At 33.3% G+C, this 24,566-nt stretch overlaps 1 protein-coding gene across 10 annotated transcripts in view; it reads left to right on the forward strand.

The window, feature by feature from the left end:
* Positions 1-24,566, forward strand: part of Ehbp1 (EH domain binding protein 1) — a 321,489-nt gene that overhangs the window by 205,326 nt on the left and 91,597 nt on the right. For all 10 annotated transcript variants that reach the window (XM_063229491.1, XM_063229492.1, XM_063229490.1 and 7 more), the window contains 4 exons: positions 6,719-6,897; positions 7,627-7,675; positions 12,572-13,468; positions 19,124-19,267. In XM_063229491.1, the coding sequence (XP_063085561.1) occupies positions 6,719-6,897; positions 7,627-7,675; positions 12,572-13,468; positions 19,124-19,267 (1,269 nt within the window). The remainder of the gene's footprint in view (positions 1-6,718; positions 6,898-7,626; positions 7,676-12,571; positions 13,469-19,123; positions 19,268-24,566) is intronic.

Here is a 24,566-nt window from a genome sequence, read left to right on the forward strand (position 1 = left end):
ATTTTTCCAATGCCCCTATGAGTAGCTTTAACTTTTTCATTTAATTTTTAGTATATAGAAATGCAGTTTTATAGATTCATTTTAGTATATGAGCTGCCAAAGTGAGCTTGATTGATTGATTTTAATAATTTAAAAAAAATTTTTGACAGTTTCATTGTTTAGTGCAGCCTGGCCTTAAACTCCCTATCTAACCAAGGTCAACCTCAAACTCACACTCCTCCTGGCTCAGCCTTACAAGAGCTGGAATTATAGACATGTGCCATCTTGTCTAGCTATTTCTAACATATTATCTGTAATTACTTTTGGATTTTCTTTGTTGACAATTATGTACTATAAGCAGTAATATTTATCATTTATAAATAAGAATTATGCAATTTCATTTTTTCTAATATTTATTCTTTTAGGTTTTTTTTTCTGAACTTAACTGTGCCAGCTACAACTTCTAGTACAATACTAAGTTTCTCTCTGCTAGAATTTGTATAGTACTGAGATTTTTTTTTTCCTTGAATGAATGTTTAGCAGAATTTATTAGTGAAGCTAACTGAAATACTCTTTTTATGCCTTTTTTTTTTTTTTGGTCTTTTTCCTTTTTATTGGTACCGAGGATTGAACTCACGACTGCCTGCTTACAAGGCAGGCGCTTATGCCACTAAGCTAAATCCCTAGCCCCTCTTTTTATGCTTTTAATTACAATTTTAGTTTTTCAAAATGGTTACCAGTTATAGAACTATTCAGGGTTTCTATTCTTGTATCCATTTTGGCAAACTATACTACCAAGAATTTGTTTTTCTTATTTTTTTCTTGGTCAGTCAACACTAGAGATTTGGCTGATTTTTTTTTTTTTTCAAAGAAGTACCTTTTGACTTTGCTGATCCTCTCTAACGTGTGCTTATTTACTATTTCATTGTATTTCGATCTCTTTTGTTCCTTTTCTTCTACTTTGGAGGCAGGTAGTAGAACTCATATTGTTGTTTGAAGTCCACCTACAGTGCAGCTCTCCTAACTCCTTCCGGTCAGTTATAAAAACGGTGCTGAGAGCTTTGCTTGTTCTCTAGCTTTGTTGTTTCTCTATGTCTTGGATTGTTTGTATTTCTCAGAAGGTCTTAAAAGTATTTTGTTAATCTTTTTAAAAATTGTGTTCAGAGGGAGAGTAGTCTTGTGTCAAAGTAAGTGAAAGTTCTTCCCAATATTAATCACAGTATAATTTTTCTGATTAGTGTAATAACAAGGTCTAACATTAATTTTACTATACAAATAAAGTATTTCAAATGTAAACATTTTGGAAGAAAATAAGACCAGTATAGAGGCACGTATTCTAGTTGTTTTGACCACTGCTACTATTTTGGGCCTACCAAATGTAAAGATTTATCCAGTATCCCCTTAACAGTGATTGAGCAAATGCTCCAAGAGTCATTAGTATCCTACAGTTTTAGCAAGAGTAGTATATATCTCTGTATTTAGTTAGCCTTGTGCTAGTTCTAGCCAGTAATCCAAAATCCAACAGAATGGGCAGAAGACTTTTATTAACAGAATATTCCTGCATCTTAAATTGTTTTGGATCAGTTACCTTGCTTTGAGTCAGTCAGCGTACACAGCATTGCTGTATGCTTGAAGATAAGTTGACTGAAGCATTTTCTAGTCTTCATACATTTATACTTTCCACTGAACTCTTAAGGCTGCATTATCTTGAAATGTGAGATGCATGTTTTTTTTAGGAACACAGGAGTTGGAGTGGGAACATCTTGATATAGTTATAATTTCTCTGCTTCCAAGCTGTGTAACCTTACTTTACTCAACTGTAAATTCGAAATAATAGTAGCTATCTTAAAGGGTTTAGAGAATTAAATTTGCTTAACCTTAACACTATGTGGGACATAGCAAGTTCTCAGTATATATTTTATGAATTGATGAAAAATTTTAATAAGGTTTTTTGTAGAGAGAACTGAATATACAGTAAAAGAAAAATCTAATGAGTTGTAAGAGGAATTCAGAGAGCCAAAGGAATGTTGAAAATGGTTCCCTACTGACTAGAAATTGGTAGGAAATTTTGTGCAGAAGATAACACCTGAACCTCCTAAGACTAGAGTGAGGCACTGTGGCAGTTGTCATGAAGCATCACCAAGTTGAGGTGAAGATCTTTATGACCAAAGACTAAAGGTGAAGGAGCAAATGTTTAAGCAGCAAAGCATATGGATTTTAGAGAATCATTGAGTGATCCTGGAGAAAAACTATACTTTAAAACTTTGGGGTTCAGTGCTCAGATATATTTTGACCTCGTTTCATGTTTTTGATAACTAACTGAGATGTTCACTGTGCTTTAAAAAAGATTCTCCTTATCATAGTGGGCAGAGAAGAGAAAATTCAAAACAAGGAAAATTTTAAGATGATTTTACACAACCCACACAAAAGGAAATAGAATACAAAACTATAACAGGAGTATCAAAACTGCTTATGCGTTAACTAGAAAAATATGAGAGGTAAAAAAGAATTCAAAGGTGATTCTGAAATTAAAAATCTAGACAATTAGGACAGTAGCAGTTTCATTTGCAAACACAATGAAAATGAACAGGTTGCAAGGAAAGATTATAATTATGGTTGTGAACATATTGAGTTCAAATTTTATGTGGCAGGAAGGACAGCCAGCTGGAAATGTCAACTTGAGATAGTTTGAACTATAAGTGTATTTTAGGGAATCATCTGCATGGAACTGATAGTTGGAATCCTAACAGTGAATCAGCTCAAAGTGTGGATAGAAAAAGAAAAAAAAAAAAAATACTATTCAGAGCAATACCTAGAAGACTGTGTGGCTGTACCAGTGAAAGAAGCAGAGACAGTAAAAAAGAAACTTTAGGCAGATGGGTAAAGCAGAAAAAGCGAAACTGAGATTTTTCATAACCATTGAAATTTAGGAATTCTTATAGCAAATTATTTGACTAGATTTTCTGAAAGAGATGTTATTGCCATTGTTAGGAAGAATAACTTTATCAACTTGTTATGTTTAACATATAGTCAGCAATGTTTAGAAAAGTAGTGCATTAAAATTGCATATATATATATATATATATATGCTCAATTTAACCTTGCATATATATTTATGCTCAATTTAACCTTTGATGAACCAGTATTAGTGTTTCATCCTTCCCTGCCCTGCCCTGCCCTGCCCTCCCCTTCCCCTTCCTCCTTTCCTTTCCTTTCTCTTTACTGAAGATTGAATGGAGGACCTCACACATATCCCCAGTTCCAGTGTCTTTGAAAGGCAGTAAATTCCAAATCATTTAAAGCTACTTTCACCAAACACACAGAAATAAACCTTTTTTTTTTCAATAATGGAACCTTCATATTAAGCTACATTCCCATTCCCATTTTAAGTTTTTATTTATTAGTATGAATATTTTTAGACAGGCTATCACTAAGTTGCTTAGTTGCCCAGGTTGGACTGGAACTTGAGGCCTCCTGCCTTCGCCTTCTAGGAAGAGATTACAAGTGGATATCACCATGCCCTGCAGAAATAAATGTATTTTTAAAAATTGTTAGTGCCCTATTTTGCCTTTAGAATATGAAGTATCAGTATTATTTTCTAGTTAATGCCTTATTTGAAAAATAACACTTTGCACTATCTTTAAGAAACTTACAGCCTTGAAATTCTAAAGGCATCTCAAAAAGTAGAAATTTAGTGTGAGGAATGCATTGGTGGTAGTAATAATAATTGCAATTAACATTTACTGAATGAGTTTGCCATATATTGTGCTGTTTTACATGCATTTATCCATTTAGCAGTACTTATTGAGTGCCTGTGGAATACTAGGAACTGACCTGAGTACTTGAGATAGGTTAGTAAATAAAATTTTTGATTTCATGGGTCTTTTATTTAGTGAGCACAGAAAGATAATGACCAATAACTGTAATAAGGAATATATATATACATATATATATATATGAATGAAGAATATGATAAATACTATGAAAAGAAAATAGAGCAGCATAAGGGAAATCAGTAGTGGATTGGGGTTGAGTGATGGAGGGAAGTTGCATTATTGAGTAGCGAGATGGAATACTGTCCATCTAAAGGAGAAAGCATTAGAGTGAACTATACAGGTATCTAATCGGAAAGCACCAGGCAAATGAAACAATCTATCCCTAGAATTGGAACATGTCTGAAGTATCTAAAGAACTAGAAAGAATTAAAATAATGTTGTGGTATTTGCAGAATAATGAATGATCAGTATGTTCAAAGTGAACAAGAGAAAGAATGATAGATGAGATCAGAGAGGGATATATTTAGCTATGATAATACTGTGAAATGGTTACTATTATAATCCCCATTTTATCAATGAAGAAACCAAATATAAAGAAATTAAGTAACCTTGCACATCACTGTAATAAGAAACAATTATGTACTGAAAGTTTTAAATGCTTTTTCTTTATGGTCCTCTGCAAAACATGAAAAGGTCAGTATTTCCAGAGTGGTTGACTAATTTAATTGTGCCTTTAATTTTCTTTCTTTGAAAATCAACATGGCCATTCATAAGCCTTCCCATTACATGTTTCTTCAACTGTATGTGAATTCTTTTTGTTGAAAGTACAGCAATTTTTTTTTTTTTTAGTTGCAGGAATCGAACTCAGGATCTTGTACTTGCCAGGCAAGCACTGTGCTACTTAGCTAAATCCCTGGCCTGGTAAATAGTCTTTAATATAAGGCTTTTTCTTTCTTTCGAGTTTTTGAGACAAAGTCTTGTGCTATATAGTTTAGGCTAGCTTTGAACTCTATGTACATAGCTCAGTTGGCCTTCAACTCATAGCAATCCTCTTATCTCAGCCTCCCAAGTGCTGGGATTATAGGCATACAGCATCAAACCCAAATATAAGGCTTTTGATTGGAACAAGTCCAGATTTTGTTTTTCATTCTTTGGGTCTTTGTGTGTTGAGTCTTCGTAGAGACAGGGATATATTAGTAATCATAATGACATAACGTTTTCGTTAGTTTATAGCTAGAAAGCCATTATTCTACACTGTAACATAGTAATATTGACATTTATGTATTACCTTTGTACATACAGCTGATGATGTGAATGAATCAGATTACTAATTACAGACTATCTGGTCCAGGTACATACTTCCCATGCTTGGAATGATTGAATGCCCGAAAGACAAAAAAAAAAAAAACACATAAGGATAATCATTGAAACATAGAAAAATAAACATAAAATCTAAGAAAAATATGTTTGTACCTACTTCAGTGGTCCCCAGCACATCCATAGATCATTCTATTCCAGGTTAAGTGATTGGAGGGACTTGAAAGTCATAGTGACCATTGAGAAGATTATTTTTAATAGTTCATTTTTATGCATGTTAGAATGATGGTTAAAAGAGCTGTTATTTATTCTAAAATAAGTGTACCATATTTGGAATTCTATTTTTACCTAATATAAAATTGATCTAAATGTGTTGATTTTTATATATGAGTTCTTCAGTTTTGGTTTTATAGAGGTGAACATTTAAAGAACATTGCCTTGCTAAATTCATAGTTATGTAATGAATTTTTAAAATGACAGTTAATTTTAAAATGAGAAATTATATCCTAGGTCATTCTTAGTAGTCTTCCCATAGAAAAAGTAGAAATCTTTTTTAATGTGTAAATCATACTAACGTGGAGTTGATTTTAATTTTTTGGCACTAACAAGCTTTTGTCAAGTGGGGGCATCATTGGTCTTCCTTAAAAAAGCAATGTGGCTTCCTTATTAAATTTAAATGATATAAAGGGTAAATAATTGTTTTTTCACCTTATTTTAGAAGGCTTCTATTTTATGCCTAAATTTCATTACTGTAGACAACACTTTAGGTTCAGAAATATTTAGTAGGTTTCTTCATAGTTTGCAATTACATCAGCCTCCAAAGTTACCATCACAAAATAGTTGTTATAAAGTAAAATGTGCTTTTTAAAAAGAATAATAAAAATTTAGAATAAAAATCTTACAATGTAATCTTATTTTAATAGTATTGCTGTAATTTCAAATATATGGATAAGGGGGAAAGATTGTGTTTAAGGTTTAAAACATATACAAACTCAATAATAAAAATTGGTCTCACTGACAGTTACGTGTTTTGAGCATATCCAAAATATACTGCTGTGTAGTGTTCCTACTGACACATCTGACTGTCACTAATAACTCTAAAATTATTTTGTCATAAATTTATCTAGAAAGAGTGTTTGAGCATGGTTATCATTGTACTATTCTTTAAAATACATATATGATCACACTATTTTTAAAGCTGTCTATGATTTTGGTCTCTCCACTGCCAACAATATATGCTCTAGTTTTGTGGTACAGTTTTAAAATGCTCAATCTAGTCACAGAGGAGCCATATTTATACATGATTACATTTGTTGGAAATTTTTTAAGGTAAAAGAGTTATATGGATATTCTGCCTTATTTAAATACTTTAACATGATGTTGCCCTCAATAAAAGTCTTGGCTTGTTCTTATGTACAGGTTGAAAAATCTCACCTATCTACATGTCAAGCAAATGCCATGGGCTATGACTAAAGATAATAACTTAAGATTTATGTCTCCCTCTTGGAGATTACAATTGTGTTGTGAATTGACAGTTTTGAAAGACCTGAACTGACATCAAAGGGTTCAGGTGATTTAGTTTGGTCAGTTAATTTTCATCTTCCATTAAGTTCCTTTAATGTTCCCTTCTTTTTCCTTCTTTCTAGCTCAGTCCTATTCCCAGTCCTGTTTTGAGGCGAAAGCCAAATGCTAGTCAGTCATTGCTTGTGTGGTGTAAGGAAGTTACGAAAAACTACCGGGGAGTGAAAATCACCAACTTCACTACATCATGGAGAAATGGTTTAGCTTTTTGTGCAATATTACACCACTTTAGACCAGACTTAATGTAAGTAGAAACACTTTCCATTCGCTATTAATATTTTATAAATACTAGACATTCCCACACCCCTGTCTCGCTGGAGATTGAACCCAGACCCTTACATGAGCTAAATCCCCAGTCCTTTCTATTTTTTTTCAGTTCTTTCATGTTTATTTCTGTTGCATTTTTTATTAGAGATTTTTGTGTAGAACACAAAATAATTTTTACACAATTGCTAAAATACTTGACTTTGTTTCTTTTTTTTACTGATCTCACCCCTTGCTTTTTTGAGAAAAGTATGTTCTCAATACTATAATAACCTTTTCTTTAAAGAAAAAAAAAGTTTTTCCCTAATCCCAAAGAACTGACTTCAAACTATTATGAAAATTGTGCTCATGTTAAACTGAGATGAGAGAAAACATGTCCATAACTCTGTACACTGACAGCAAGGGATTACCCCATGGTAAATCTGGTTGTCAAGGCTGGTCTCTGGTTCCCTGTCTTAATTTCTGTTTCAGATGAAAAGCTTTGGGCAATGAAACATATAGTCACTGTATGTATGTATGTATGTATGTATGTACGTATGTATGTGTTCCCTTAATTTTCCACACTATTAGTTTTGTTGATTGAATTGCTGTGAAATTGCTAGTTATTCTTTGGTATTATTAAATGTCAAGTTTTTAGATTCAGTTTGTTTTAAAAACAGCTGTTTTTATCAAATACTGTATGTACCCACTGTGCCATTTTCTCCCTCAGTGACTACAAGTCTCTGAATCCTCAAGATATTAAAGAGAACAACAAGAAGGTAAGAAATGCAAAGGAAAAAAGACATAGCTTCAATTTGGGCTTCTCTGCAGGTTTTTTTAAATTTTGGGAACGTGAGGGGGTTTTTGGTGAAGTCATAACTGCAGTTCACAGAAGGTATTCTGCTTCCTGCAGTTTAAATAGGATGTGTGAGTTATTCTGGCTTGTCATGACTTTTAAAGATCACAATTGCCAGACTGGCATCAGATTATAATGTATGGATGGCCTTCATTACCTGTTAAAGATTTGTTAAAATATTTTATTCTAAAATGTAGCTTTTTTAAAATGTACCCCAAACTGCATTGCTATAATTACTCTGGAAGTTTAGAAAAATATGTTAGAAAAAGATACAATCAGGAATCTAATAGGTAAATAAGAAGGCATACCTAGGTTCATAGAAATAAGATGTAAACGTTGGTTCTTCCCACTTTCTAGTAAACAATACATACAAATGTACATCTGTTTTTTCCACATAATTAATATGCTGAGATCTAGCCTCCCAACTGCTGTGTGGGCATATTGATTCTTTAACCTTGGGGGCAGCTTCGTAGGGCTAAGTTGCTGGAGCCCCTGGGCTAGCTGACTGCTGCTCCAAGCTGTTTACTCCAGTACACAGCACAGTGTTAGAGCTGTCTGTGTGCAAGGAGGGAGCTACCTAGCTCTGTACGTGCCAGATACTCAATATTTGTTTCCATTGATTGAATTCTTCAGCTGAAAAATCTAATGAAACGTTTTACTGTCTTACCTGTGATCTGTGGATAGAATTCTGGGGTCATTAAATATAGTTGGGGGAAAAATACATTTTATTTATTATAACTCTTCAGCTAATCATTGGCATTTCCTTCAGCTGTGAATTTAGGAAACACACTATGGTAGTATTAGCCAACCCTGAAATTTTGTCACTTTTAGAAATCACAGATATTTTCATATTTTACTATTGTTGCAAATTTCTACAAATACCTTTTAAGTTTATCACTCCTTCACAATTACATTAATACATTCATAAAAAATACAAACTTTACTATTTCCCAAATTCAGTTTTACAATGTTTTTATAGTTTTATTTTTTAGTATAATTGGTTGTTTTGAACCCTTTTGTATTTTATTACAGACATTTTTCTGAGAATTCATAGAACAAAAATATTAAAACCTTTGGTCATTGCTAAATGTAATAAATCAGCACAGACAATTAAATACTGTATTGCATGGTTTGTCTAATATGAGAAACTCAAAGTATAAAAACTCAAAGCAAAATATTATAAAAGATGATAGGGAACAAGGAAGTAGACCTTTTGGAGATGAGTGAGGGATCTAGAGATGGAAAAGAGAGAAGAAGAACAGAAGGGGAAGTAAACTATGTTGGGATGTAATACATATGTGTGCTGATTCCCCATAATGAATGTATTCATTATGTAGCACATCTATATACTGTGCTAATAAAAAATTTTGTAATTTAGATAGTTAAAACCACAACTGATAAAAAGTCTTAGGATTTTAGTAAAAGTTCAATTTTCAAACAAGAATTTAAGTCAAAACTTTTTTTGCTCATTGCTCTCTAAAACCAAATATTTGCATTGCTATAAAAATTTATTATTTCTTTACATATGCATGATGTGGCCACCAAAACATTAACCTTTAAAAATAAGTATAATTTTCTTCATAGAAATCACCTATTGGTGGGCATGGTACAAAGTAATAATTCTCATTAATTATTTTCTTATATAGTCTTGAAAACTGAAAGCATTTTTTCATTAATTAAATCACTTTCTCTAAGGTGACAGTACTTGAATTTTCTTACAATTGAATAAAATCTAAGCTAATTTAAATATAAGTATTATAAAATAATCTATTAATAGCCTTTCAATAGTGGTGGCATTCACCTATAGCCCCAGCTGTTCCTACGTCTAAGGCAGGAAGATCACATGGCTTCCTCATGAGTTCAAAATCAGCCTGACCAACATAGCAAGACAAATGAATGAATAAATAATTGAAATAAGTTCAGATTTTTACAGAGTGGAGCTTTCAACTTTTCAAAGTTTTGAAAGGAAACATTGTTGATTTTTCCCTAGCTGTATACTATATTTAAGTAATATAGAGAATTTCATTAAGGCTGAAATCTGGGGATTTAGCTCAGTGGCATAAGCACCTGCCTTGCAAGCAGGTGGTCGTGAGTTCAATCCCCGGTACCAATAAAAAAAAAAAAAAGAAGTCACACTCCAAGTTACTTTTTCAAGAATTTGGTAATGGTGAGTATACCTTGGACTTACACATTACTACGTAGAGTAGTACTATTCCGTTAAAACTAAAATTGTTCTCCGAGATGGGAGTCTAACTCCCTGGTAGAGTGCCTAGTGAGGTCCCAAATCTCAGATCTTTTCATGGCAGTCTTTCTGTCTTCACATAGTTCTTCCCCATAACCATGTATACCTTTGGTTGGACTTAAAAGCTACGCAAGAAACAATGCCTGTGTCCTTCCATGCCAATTTAGTGAATAAGACAATTTCCTTTGAAATACCCCTTTTTTTCACATACAAATAGCTAAAGAGACAATGAGTGATTGATCATAGCAGCAAAAGTGAACCTATGGGAAAATTCTTTTAGAAAGTCCTGACCTCACTTGCAAAAAAACTGGTTTGTTTTTAAACGTTTTTAGTCTGCATAAAATGAATTACTACATGAAATAAGACACTAGCAGGAGTTTCCCCACAAGGAAGCTAATCATTTTCCCAGATCTGTAAAAAGTATTGAATAAAAAAGGTATTTACGAGTGGCATCTGATCTTAAACAATATGTCAATGTTTTAAATAATTAGGAAATGTTTAGAATACTGCCTGTGGTGCTTTTCCTGATAGTATACAATTGATGTCTGTCAATCAATTCATCATGACATGAAAGAAGGAAAATGACTTTAATTTTCCTGAAACGTGTAAAATAACAAACAAGCCTATACATGCACACCAATGGAGTCATTCTCTGTAGTAAACATTTTGAGGTACCTATATTATGAAACAGTGCTGTGAAAATTGAGGCAGTTTTAATATCACAATTTATTTTTCATTTTCTTTCTTACTCCACAACATTTATTAAACTACAGGAAGAATATCAAAGAAGGATTAAATTCCAAGGTAGAAATGTACTTTAACATATAAGTACAACAGACTGATCTTCTCAATTGTTAAGTAATTTTCTAACATTTCTTTTAAGAAAAACTTTCTATTATGCTCTAAAATCTAGGTTGTTATGAAGAATTTCTGTTTTAACATCTCAAAAGACGACTGTATCTAGAGTATTTTATCTGAGACCTTTTAGTTGTACTTCTAATGCTTCCTAGCAACACAATGCTGTTTTGAAGGGTTAGCTGAGGATAGTAATAACTGTAAATTGAGAAACAGCTTTGATTCTTCAAAACTAGAAAAACCTGATGTGCCACAGTCATTTAAAGGAAGGCTAACAAAAATAATACAATGCGGCCTCACATTCTCAACTAGTTGTAGTACTCAAAATAATTCATTCTTTCCAAAATCATTAAAGTAAAACTAAAGTCACTCTTCTCATTATGAAAATCAATCTTAATTGGGCATTTAAAAATGTTTTATATTTCTAAACATAAATAGCGTTTATTTGTATCTTCTATCAAGAACCTAGTAGTTCTTTTGACTTTTCTAGCTGTGCTTTTTTTCAATTTCACAGATCTGACAATGAAAAAGAGAGGTTGACAGCAGTGATTAGTGTACTATTTTTGGTACCAGGGATCAAACTCAAGACCTTGCACTTGCCAGGCAGGCACTTTTACCGCTGAGCTAAATCCCTGGCTATTTCTTTATACTTTAGTTCCTTAAAAATTCATTTAAGGTTTTGGTTTTTGTTTTAACTTTCATTTTTATTTTCTGTTTAGAAAAATAATTTTTGTCTTATTGAGGTCCTGAGAATTGAGATTTTACTTATTTAATTTTATTAGTACATGTTTGTAGTGCATTCATTATGTAGTTATTTTGGGGAGCAGGTACAGGTACACAATACAACTTGCTTGCCTTTAAAAAAAATCTTCCTCCCTATTCCTCCTTCTCTTCTTTCTTGAACTCCTTTTCCCCGTTTTCATTCTTACTGATATTTTTAATCTTAGCTCATGTTTATGGCATATAATGTTTACATTCATTGAGGTTATTAGATTCCTGTACATGGCATATCTTTACTGTACTTCTTTATCCTTCTGGTCACCCTCATCTTTCTTTGACCTCTTACCCTGCTTCACATTGACATTTAGCCCCTTGTCTCCATCTATCCATTGTCTGTTGATCTCTTTGTGCTTTGCCTTACTCAAATAAGAGATACCGTATGGTCTTTAAGCCTGTGTGTCGGTTTGTATCACTCAAACTTATATTTTCCAGGTGCATACATTTTCCTACAAATGTCTCAGATTTGTCCTTCTTTATGTTAGGAAGAGCAGTATTCCATTATATATAGGTACCACATTTTCTTTATCCAGTCATCTGTTGAATATACAGGTTGACTCCAGGATTTATGAATTGTATAGCTATAAAAGTTGATATGCATGTGTCATTGTATATGATGTCTTAAGCTCTTTGGGAAAGATGCCTAGAAGGGGATAGCTGTGTCACATGGAATTTCTAATTTTAGTTCTTTGAGAAATCTCCATGCTGATATCCATATTGATTATATAGGTTACATTCCCACCAACAATGGAAAAAGAACATTTCAGTTGTTTAAAAAGCTTTTCCTCTTATTTCTTTTGAAATGTTGTTCTTTTCATACGGCATACTAACATGAGTAGCATTATATACCTTGCAACAACACAAAAAATAAAAATTTTTGCTATTTTAAAATGTATGAACTGTCTGAACTGTTCAATATATCTTGTGTTTTTCTATCTTTTGAAGGCTTACGATGGATTTGCCAGCATAGGAATTTCCCGGTTATTGGAACCTTCAGATATGGTCTTATTAGCAATTCCTGACAAACTGACTGTTATGACTTATCTGTATCAAATAAGGGCACATTTCAGTGGCCAAGAACTAAATGTTGTTCAGATAGAGGAAAACAGCAGTAAAAGCACATATAAAGTTGGAAACTATGAAACAGATACGAACAGTTCTGTTGACCAAGAAAAATTCTATGCAGAGCTCAGCGACCTGAAGAGGGAGCCTGAACTGCAAGCACCTACCAGTGGGGCAGTAGACTTCTTATCGCAGGATGACTCTGTGTTTGTAAATGATAGTGGAGTTGGAGAGTCAGAAAGTGAGCATCAGACTCCCGATGATCACCTCAGTCCAAGCATAGCTTCCCCGTACTATCGTAGGACTAAAAGTGACACAGAACCTCAGAAGTCCCAGCAGAGCTCTGGAAGAACTTCAGGATCTGATGACACCGGAATATGTTCCAATACAGAGTCATTCCAAGCACAGGTTTTGTTAGGCAAGAAGAGAGTACTGAAAGCTGAGACTTTAGAATTAAGTGATTTATATGTGAGTGGTAAAAAGAAGGAAGAGTCGTTATCTTTTGTTTGTGAAGAGACAGACCAGCAAAAGCTTCCTACTCTTAACTGTAGTAATTTGCAGGAAGAAAAATTAGAGAATTCTAGACCTTTAGAATGCAGATCAGATGCTGAATCACCTATCAAAACAAGTTTATCTCCTACTTCTAAACCTGGATACTCATACAATAGAGATGCAGACCTTGCAAAGAAAATACCTACTTCATTAAGGCAGATGGAGTCTGACCCAGATGCTGAAAAAACCACTTTGAATCATGCAGATCATTCCACCAAAACAGTCCAGGTAAGTGAGTTAGAATGAGTACATATATTTAGAACCACATTTAGAAGTATTTTTTCATTTAAAATTTCTGAAATTGCTGATAATGCTATTTTTCTTCATAGTATTTCTCATATGTGCTCTCAAAGCATGGTTTTATAGCAGTGGTTCTCAAAGTGAGATCTGAGGACCTCAGAGACTTTCCAGAACCCTTTCAACAGCTCCCAAAGTTAAGACCATTTTCATAATAATAGTAGAACATTATTTACCTTTATCATTCTTATTCTCTCACATGTATATAATATATATTTCATTGGCTACAGGATTCTTAATATTCATGAGATTGAATACAATACATGAATAGGAGAACCCAAAAACCATTTTCTTACACTCTAGTGCAGATTTACCAAACATGTAAAACAATGCCATTCTTAAACTTGTTTTTAAAGTAATTAATTTTTAACTAAAATATGTTAATATCTAATGTGTTATGGATATTTCTAAACAAAAATATTTTTTAATTTGTTTTAATTTCTAAAATGACAAATAGCAATAATACATTCCACATAAATAATTAGTATTCTCCATAATTTTTAAGCATATAAAGAGATCTTGAGACCAGAAAGTTTTAGAACTTCTAAGTTAATAGTAGTTTCTCACAATTATCTCTGGGCTTTTCTTCAGTCAGTAATACTCATTGATATTAGTACTTTTGTTAAAAAACTGTACCAGAAGATCTTAAGAAAGAATTTTTAGACAATAACCTGAAGGTATGTTACTTTCTCACATAGTAGTCAGCCCCGCATATTCTCATGTTCTCCATCCATGAATTCAACCAACCACAGATTAAAAATGTTTTTTAAAGAAAAAAAAAATTGTATTGTATATGTACATACTTTTCTTTCATGTCGTTAGTCTCTACACAATACAGTATAACAATTGCATACATAGCACATTGTATTAACTACTAAAAGTAACCTAGAGATGATTTGAAGTACACAAGAGAATATATAGAGGTTATATCCAAATAATATGCAATTTTTTATAAGTAACCCAAGCATTTGCAGAAAATCCACAGAGGCACCAGGAATCAGTTCAGGGAGGACTGCATTCAAGTGGTTGTTGATTGAAAACATGAAGGAATTACAGTCATGACACCATAAAGGTCGAGCAGTATGTAGGTGGACAACTATTTCTTAACTGTGACCTGGCTGACAGATTTATAAGTTTTCGCAAGGGTTAAGAAAAATGTGAGAACAGGCATGGGTGTATTATGATCCTAGCAGCTAGGGTTGCAGGGGAGAGGGAGCGGGGAGGATGCCAAGTTTAAGATAACTTGTGATTTAGCAAAACCTGTCTCAAAATTTAAAACAAAACGAAAGAGAGGAGCTGGGATATAGTTCAGTAGTTCAATGTGAAGACCCAGGATGAGGGAGAAAAAGGAAGGAGGGAGGGAGGGAAGGGGAGGAGAGAGGAAAAAAAAGAGAGGAGAAAGGGAGGAGGGGCAAAGAGAGAGAGGAAGAGAGGAATGAAAACAAAAGGGGAAGAATCTTAGGATCATAGAAATACAACAGCTCTCAAGGCAGTTCCCTCTTCTCCTCATCAGAAAACTTCAAATCAAAGGTCCTAAGGAGCTCAACCACTCTGAAAGCTTTTCTGACAGCAGCTGAAGCTGTAGCTCAGTGGTAGAAATTTATTACTAGTGAAAAATTAAAACTCTTATGACTGAGCACCAGTAAACCTGGATTCTCATTTTGACTTAGCTATTAGTGGTGTGATATGTTAATTTAGCCATTTCACTTTCTCAGCCTCTTTTTCCATGTATCTCAAATGAAGTAATCCCTAAAGGCTCTTTTAGCTTTCAGATTCCATCATGTGATTCCATTCATGCAAACTGCTGGACCAGAAGATGGAAGCATCATCTATTTATAGCGCCATATATGTTTGTTAATTGCCCATTGGTTAAGGGGTCAGGATTTGCTTAAGGGCTGGGAGTAGTGGCCCATGCGTAATCGCGTAAGACTGAGGCAGGAGAAATGCTGGGAATTCAAGGCCAACCTGTACCACATAGTGAGTTCAGGGCCAGCCTAAATGGCTTACACTGTGTTGTGCACAGTGATACCCTGTCTCAAAAAACACAACAACTAAAAAAAGAATTTTGTTGTTGCTAAGTTTAAGATTTGTTTGGCACTGTGTTGGAAAAATTGATGTCTAACACCAAAAATTCTAATATGGTTGCTGATATTTTATAAGTTTCAAAAATTACATATAGCAACTATATTTTGTTTCTCTTGTAGACTGTATTTGTCAGTTCTCAGATATGTATCTCGCATTTTAACTTCTCCCCAAGATATATACTCATCTGAATTTAATTGGAAATGTTCTTATGAAGTGATAATTATGACTCATAATTAAACATTGGGTTATAGGAAATTTGGTAGCTTAATAAGGTTTTATACACTTAACAGTTATAATGTTTCTCATTTAAGGGCATGTGATGACAGTTACATGTCTTAAATATATCTCTCTTAAACTTTATAACCCATGAAGTAAGCTGTTGAATCCCATGTTCTATTAAAAAATCTGGAGTTTATAGTTATCTAATATCACATAATAAATCTTAAAGTTTTTGTTCAAAACCAATCTTGTCTGGCAACAAAGTCTGTGCTCCTAAACTTTATGCTCACAATGTTGCTTTTTTTTTTTTTTAATAATAGCACAAAAAAGAAATCATAGCCCAGAGGTAAAGTTGTCGGTTTTACTAAAAGCAGTTGAGCAATCAGTGTGCATCGAATCCTTTAAAAATGTTTGTCATCCGGGCATGGTGCTTGCCCCTTGCAGTCTCTTTTATTTGGGAAGATGAGGCAGAAAGATCACTTGAGCCCATGTGCTTGAGGCACATGGCAAGATCTTGTCTGAACAGAGCAAAGTAAAATACCAATGTTTATCTCATTAGATTTTACTTCCAGAAACTTTTCCTAAGGAGATAAATCAGAATTACATGCAAAAATTTATGTAAGAATGTTCATAAAATAATGTCCATTATTTCTAGGACTGGGGATGTAGCTTAGTGGTTGGGTTCTATCTCTGCTCTGCAACCAATCAATGCATTATTAGATACATGATTAATTGGCTATATATTAAGTGACATTATTACATATATTATTGACTATAATTAAGTGCTAGACATAATTATGTTACAAACAGCATATATATAATAAAATAACTTGTAAAAATGGTGCATCTAAATAATAAATCTCTGAAAAATCCTGTTTTTTAAAAAAAATATATAAAAGACACTACAAGACCTCACAATGAAATATTACATAAGAAAACATGCTCTGTAGTGATGATCTCTGAATACCGTGGCAACTAATTATTTTTATTTTTATTCATGTGTATTTCCTAAAATCTCCATAGTGAATATGAAATGTATTTCTAAGAAAAACATAATTTGTACTTTTAGGACAAAAGCACTGTCTACTATATATAACTATTTGGAATCATGAAAGACTATAGAATTTAGAGCTCATAGAGTCCTAAAGATGTTTTACTCTCAATCTCCTCAGTTCAAAGATAATTTGAATGATTACAAAAATAGTTAAATTTCCTCCAGTGCTTACCAGTAATGAGTACAGTATGTGACTCTGTTACTTAATTTTACACTACTCTTATTAGGGTTGCTCTGTTTTTATCCCAACTTTATTAAATGAGGAAATGGAGGTTGAGTAACTTGACTATAATTAAGTGATAGATGTGTGTCTGGCACGTGAACCTAGGCCTAACCCCAAAACCCTTACCATCAAGTAATGGTATGCTGTACATTAGGTGGTTTTGTTTGTTTTGGCAATACTTGGGATTGAATCTTAAGCCTTCAAACTGAACTCTAGCCCTGTCCCTTTTTAAAAATTTTTTCTCCCTGTGCCTCAAAGAGTTCTGGGATTATAGGCATGTACAATATCACCATGTCCAACCACAGTATCCAGTAGTTTTTAAATGACTTGCTCAGTGTTGCATTGCTTATTATTAATTTGAGAATGTAATTAACAGCCTGATGTCTTAACTGAAAATTAAGTGTTCATTAAATTATTTTTGTTTTGAGAAATTATAGTATTCGTATTGAGTCTAAATATAGTGACCAATTATATAATGTCCTATCAACATAATCTAGAATCTGTCAATACGATGTACATATGCAATTTTTATCTATTAAAATTTTTTTGCTTAATGCTTTTAAAATTTCAAGTGATGAAACTGTTGTATAATCCCAGGACTCAGGAGGCTGAGGTAGAAGGATCTTGAAGTTGTGCCCAGCATAGGCTACAGAGTGAATTTAAGGACAAGTGGACTATGTAACAAGACCCTGTTTTTAAAAAAAAAAAAAAGTAAAAACCAAAAATGTTCTGGAGTTAGTGGAGACAGTATAATTTTGTAACTATTCCAAAAACAAATCAGTTGTATATTTTAAGGCAGATTTTCAGATTATAGAAAAAAGGTTTAAAATAGTTATAGTTAAATATAAAGATCTCAAAGACAAAGAAATGATATACTAATGTTTCCTTACAAAGGCAATTTCATATAATAAAAGAGTGGGTTTTCATTAACCATAAAAACCTACACAGTGAAAGAAATTTAAAAAAAAAAAAACAACTAAGTATCAACGTAATAGTAAAGCCATTTAAAGCCAGAAGTCAGTTTCTTTAATAGAAAAAAGGAATTTGGGCTATGAGGAGCTCAGATATTATGCTTTTGATTAATACCACTGATTTTCATTAATGGCCGATATCTGTTTTACTCCAAAATTACATTGTAAAACCACAAGTTAACCAAGGAAAATAGTTTTCTAATTTTGATATGGTTGATTATTTTGTTATAGAGCGGATGACCAGTAGAGAAAACCAGTTTGACACATTTTCTAAAAATATAATACTTCTAAGGGGCTGGAGGTTTAGCTCAGTGGCATAAGTGCTTGCCTGGCAAACGCGAAGTCATGAGTTTAATCTCCTGGACAAAAAAAAAAAAAAAAAAATACACACATATACATATATATACATATACATATACATGTAATACTTCTAGCTTTGGATTTTCTATTAATATCATGATGAATTTAAAAGTCTATTGCCACTGGTATTTTATATCACTCTGTACAAATTTAGAAGATACATTGTTGTCAATTCTGAAGGAATATAAAATAAAACTATGAGCTTTTGCAAATATTTTTGATTGCCAGATTATACTTTTTAAAGCAAACAGGAAAAAAATATATTTTTTTATATATGGACCTAATGGAACTATATTCTAGTAAGAGAATAGTTAAATTAAAGGGCCGGGGATTTAGCTCAGTGGTTTACATGGTAAGTGCAAGGTCCTGAGTTTGATCCCCGGTACCAGAAAATAAAAATAAATAAATTAAATGCAGGTTTAGATGTGTATTTTCTTTTTTTTTTTTGACATGTGTATTGTCTTTATGACAAGATTCATGTATTTGCTATACAGTTTCTAGTCAATATTAATACTTTCTTTAGATAGATTTTTGAAGAAAGCTGTGCTGTTACTCCTGACCTCTTTTATTTCAACAGATTGTCTAACCTTTAATTAATTTATAAATATAGATTATTTCTTTGGGCTTGAGATTTTTAAAATATTGGCTTCTAATTCTGTATCTTTGCTTTCAAGCATCGAATGTTATCCAGGCAAGAAGAGCTTAAAGAAAGGGCACGAGTGCTGCTCGAGCAAGCCAGGAGAGACGCAGCCTTGAAGGCCGGGAATAAGCAGAACACCGGCGCAGCCGCACCGCTCTGCGGCGGGCAGATAAGTGATGTGAGGACAGTGGGGGAAGCACCTACAGTTGTTCATTTTAATCATATTTATAACGTGTAAGGGGAGAAACTTGCTTACATTTTTGCTAAATTATCCTTCCATAGACATTGTATATTGTGGGTACCTTGTACATTCATCAAAGTGATAAATTTATAACTATCGAATTATGTCGTCATTATTCCTATCCAGTAGTATTTTCTAAGAAAAGATCCTACAGTGTAAATTCCTCACTACATGAATAACTTTTGTGTTAATTCACGTTTTGTAATCTAGTATCTGTTTAAGGTTTCCATGGAAGTTAACTTTGTTGTGCATATTAGTATATAATGTTGATGCCTATCATTTACCTGATAAATGATAGGCATCAATATTATATAAAATATAAAATGTGTTTATTACTGTATATTTCAAGAACTGTAATTGCTTTACTTAACTTCATGAAGATATTCAAGCTGCTTTCCAGATTAGAAAACTAAGCCCAATAGATAAAGTAACTCATAAAAAGTCTCCAAGTCAGGAAGTGCTGTATCCAGGATTAACCCTGAGCCTTACTAGACAGTAGAAACAATACATTCTCCTATCATAGTCTGCCATCCTTCTGTTAGAACCGCGTTTGTATACACATTTTGGTGTAGTACTTCATTGGTAATCTGAACAAAGAGTATTTGAAGCAGTTAAATGTAGGGAAACATGAACAACTTCATGAATCTGAGAACTATGAGAATCTTGCTTGCCACCGCAGCCACACAATCCATAAAATTCCATACACTTTTTACACTTTTCAGATACCTCTTTAATAATCCCTGATCTGCCTGGTGGAGTGGCACACACTTGTACTGCCAGCATTCTGGGAGGCTGAATCAGGAAGGATCACTAGTTCTATCCCAGCCTGAGTAACTTAACAACTTAGTGAGGCTCTGTCTCAAAATAAAAAATAAAAAGGGTTGGGGGATAGCTCAGTATAAAGTTCTTAGGTTTAGTCTCCATTTACTGCAACAGCAAACAGATGAAAACATCTGACCTGGACCACTGTTTTTCAAACTTGAAATTTTTGTGCATCTTAGGATACAAGTACTGATCAGAAAAATACGTTTTTAAATTTGTAAAACATTATTGCAGCAAAGAAACATTGCTATTTATCACCCTCAGAGTATTCCCTCTCACTTTGAAGATATGTGTTCTATTTTGCCATTTTCTGAAAAAGTTCTGGAAGTTTACTTCCGACACGCATGAGGTGTGATGCTAAATAAAGGGAATGCTACAGCACCGAGCCTTGCAGCAGAGAGGCGGGCTCAGAAAAACACTGCGGTAGCTCTGCTTCTACTTTATTCCCTGTATCTGGCCCCACATGACTCATGGTTCTTCCCCAAAGTCAAAATGACCCCGAAAGGTAAATGTTTTGAATCATTTTAGTACATCAAAGCAACCACAACAGTTCAACGAAAGCCATGAAAAACGACCTCTAGAATGCTTCAGAAAGTGGCAAAATGACGGGATAAGTGTATTCGGGTCAGGGCGGGGGCAGGAGTTTGAGGAGGATTCATAGCAATGTATGTTTCACTGTAATTTTAAAAATTCAAATGTGTACTGTATTTTCTATCATACCTGGTATAAAATCAATTTACTAGGCCACAATAGCTGATTATAAATAAGAAGGAAGAAAATTAGAATAGATAAAAAATTCATTGCACTTAGAAATATTTTTTGCAAAACTTTTGTTTCAGCTATATGAGTATGTGCTTACTGGATCTTGAAACAAAACGTATTTTTAATTGTAGGTCATGATCAAAAAGTGTATGAAATACTAATCTAGCTGAGCTTGGTGGTACATTCTATAATCCTTGGAAGGCTGGTAGGATCAAATGTTTGAACGCCACTTATACTACTTAGCTAGATATAGAAGGGGTTGGAGATGTGACTTAGTATAAACGCCCTGAGTTTAATCCTCAGTAACAGAGTTGGGAAGTGGGGAAGAGGGGAGGGGGAGAGAGGAGAAGAGAGGAGAGGGGAGGGGAGGGGAGGGGAGGGGAGGGGAGAGTAATACTAATCTAAGAAATCATTCTTTCAAAGAAGAACATATAGCTTTTATGACAGCTTTTCCAGCTATTATCCATCTCATATCATCAGTTTATTAATTCAGTTATTTGCCAAATATGTTTATGGAGTATTTGAACAAAGTCTACTCACAATAACCAAAAGAAAAGAAAAAGATTAAGCTTCCTCCTTCATGATATTTATATTCTGGTAGGAAGAGATAGATAATAACAAAGCAATTACAGAGTAATTTGAGAAATAGAGGCTTAATTGACCTGCAGAGGAGCTATTTAAACTCATTCCTCATTTGAGGGATCCAGTCAAATGAAAGGCCACAAAAAGTACATTCACTAGATTTTATATTATATTTATATATAGTATAGATATATTTATGATAAAATGTATATCATACATTCTTTCAACTTCTAAAAATTATAGATAATTAGTACTTTATTTTTAAAATTAAAGTTTTAGTATGCATTGATTCTAAATGCAGAATATTTGATGTTTATGTGGTCTTTCTTCCAAGTAGATTAACAAATTCTTTTATTTATATGTACATTTAACATATCTTAAAATCTTCATCTATATTTACTGAGCACTTAGTCTGTGTCAAGCAATATTGTAAGTGCTTTCATACAGATTTTCTCATTTAAGCATTAGAACAAGTATATAATTTTTACTGTCCTCCTTTCACAGTTGAGAAAATTGGCACACAAATTTATGGATTGCCCATGATCAGATAACTGATAAGTAAAAAATCCAAGAATTGAACCTAGTCTTTCTGACTTCAGAGATTGTATTCTTAAAGCACTTTGTTATATTTCTTTGTGGTTTATTTTTATGACATTCTTGTGAAGATTAAATAGTATTGCAGAAGTGAGGAAAATGAGTTTGAAAAATTTTTTTAAATTCATCTAGAGTAAGGGCTGGGGGTAGAGCCCAGTGGCACGGTACCTGCCTGGGAAGTACAAGGTCCTGTGTTTGATTCCTGGTTCCAATAAATAAATAAATAAAATTTATCTAAGGTCACAGACAATGACAAACTAAACTCAGAATTTAAGTATTCTGAGTTGTAAGGCTGTTTATTCTTAGGTTCAATATATTTGTTCATTAATTCAACCTTTAAAATAATTGTAACCTCTTTGTACAAGGAATCAATAATCTTTCTTGTAGTTTTATTTCCCAAATGAAACTTAGACTTTCAACTAAGTTACATTAGTGTAATTCCATATTAGAAATTAATTGTACAAACATCTTTTGTCCCAGGTCTATAATGTATCTGTCTGTATATAACTTGAATTTTAAGAAATTAAAGCTGATAGGCATTTGTTAAGTTTTTGCACTGCTACTGGCATGTAGATTACAACATCATCAAGCAGCACCTACTCTGGAGCTGGAGAAATGTGTATCTCAATGGGAAAACATTTGCCTAGCAGGGGCAAGACCACAACTAATAAAAAGAAATCTTCATTCCTTTCACTGAGTGCTTGCAGTGTCAAAACTGATAGGCATATTTCTATCACAATAGTAAAACTTTAGCAAAAGTAATAGCAAGTTCTCAAAATGTTCTGAAAACTCAAATACAAAGATTAAACAAACACATATACTTGCTACATAGTCATTAAAGATTAAGTATTTAGTGACGTTTTGAAAGAATAAAGATATGGGAAAATGCTCAAATTTTTTTTTTGTATAGAATCAAGAGGATATGTAATAGTGTTTGTCATATGACCTCCATTCTGAAATAATGTAGACTGTTTTATATTTGCACCAGAAAGAACAGAAAGGAAAAACCATCAAAGTAGTAACACTATTTATTCCTAGGGGGTAGAATAAAATTTGGTTTATAGTGTTTTCCCCCTAATTCATTTTTTGTATTTAAAAAAAAAAATCATGTTAAGAAAAATAATTGAAGGAAATTTTGGTGCCTAAAAAAAGATATTTTTATAAAATTTTTTTCTTAGCATACCCAAACAAACCAGTCTAAAACAGTTTTACTTAAACTGGAGTTGTGTTTCTGGCGGGGGCGGAGGTGCGGGGGTGTTTTTTAACAGAGACAGAAAGGCTGGGGATGCAGTTCAGCACTGAGGACAGAAGAAAGGGGAAAGGAAGGACAAGAGGGGACATAGATCTCTTCACCTTCACAGTTCATGATTTTAGGTTGTACCTACATGTGGAACTTGGTATTAAGCAATGACTGATTCAGTAAGGTACATACTGTTCACACTGAAAGACATGAAATTCTTGGTGATCATTGTGTAACTGATAAATAATAATCATGCTAGCTCATAAAATACCTCATAGTTCCTTTAACTATTACTGATATGACTTTGGTTAGTGTCTTGTCTTAGTAGTTTTTCCCACTTACAGCAGTACTGTGCCACATGGCTGGCTAGCTGCATGCCAGGTTGGTCACTCTGTTACATTTATTTCACAGTTACCAAAGATAGGCCCTGTGGCTTATAAAATTATCCTTTGAATAGTTCAAAAGGTATTTCCCCTTCCCTTTCAAATTAGCTTTCGCTACATTTAAAAACCACTGCAAAACTTACGGACTTGAAACAGCCATTTTACTCTGCTCTGGATTCTGTCATGCAGACACAGTAGAACTGGCTTGTTTGTGTTGCACAATGTCTGGGGCAGTTTCAGCTCACACCTCTGATGACCTTTCAGTTACAACACCTGCAGAGAACCTCTCAATATGGTCTTTCTACTTCTTTAATTTCACTTTCTTATAGAAAGAATAATGCACAAATATGTATGGTATTCTTATAATTTAGTTTATTTTAAAGAAAAAATTGATGTTTAAGCTTATGAAGGGAAAGAAACATCAGTGAACAGAAGACACAAAAATCATAAACTTGTTGAGAGTGGTAGCATGCTTCTTTAATCTCACTTACTTGGAAGATTAAGGCAGCAGGTTCTTTTGAGTCCAAGGGTTCATGACTGATCTAGGTACATAGCAAGGTATCATCTCAATGGGAAAAGTCATAAATAAAACATAACCTATTGGTATACAAAAAGATTAACATACTATGGCAAATTTGGATTTATTCTAAGAGTGTAAGATTAATATTTTAAAAATCAAATAATGTAACTGATCACATTAACAGAATAAAAAAAACTAGCAGTAATTTTAATAGATATAAAAGTGTTTGAAGAATATCAGGTCCATAAGAGTGAACACAGCATAATTCCCAAAAAACTGGAGATGGAAAGGAATGAAACAGTGAAAGCTTTCCATTTGAGATAGGATAAAAGG

Source organism: Cavia porcellus, unplaced genomic scaffold (genome assembly GCF_034190915.1).
Source record: "Cavia porcellus strain 051 isolate PalLab524CR breed Dunkin Hartley unplaced genomic scaffold, mCavPor4.1 scaffold_18, whole genome shotgun sequence".
NCBI lineage: Eukaryota > Metazoa > Chordata > Mammalia > Rodentia > Caviidae > Cavia > Cavia porcellus.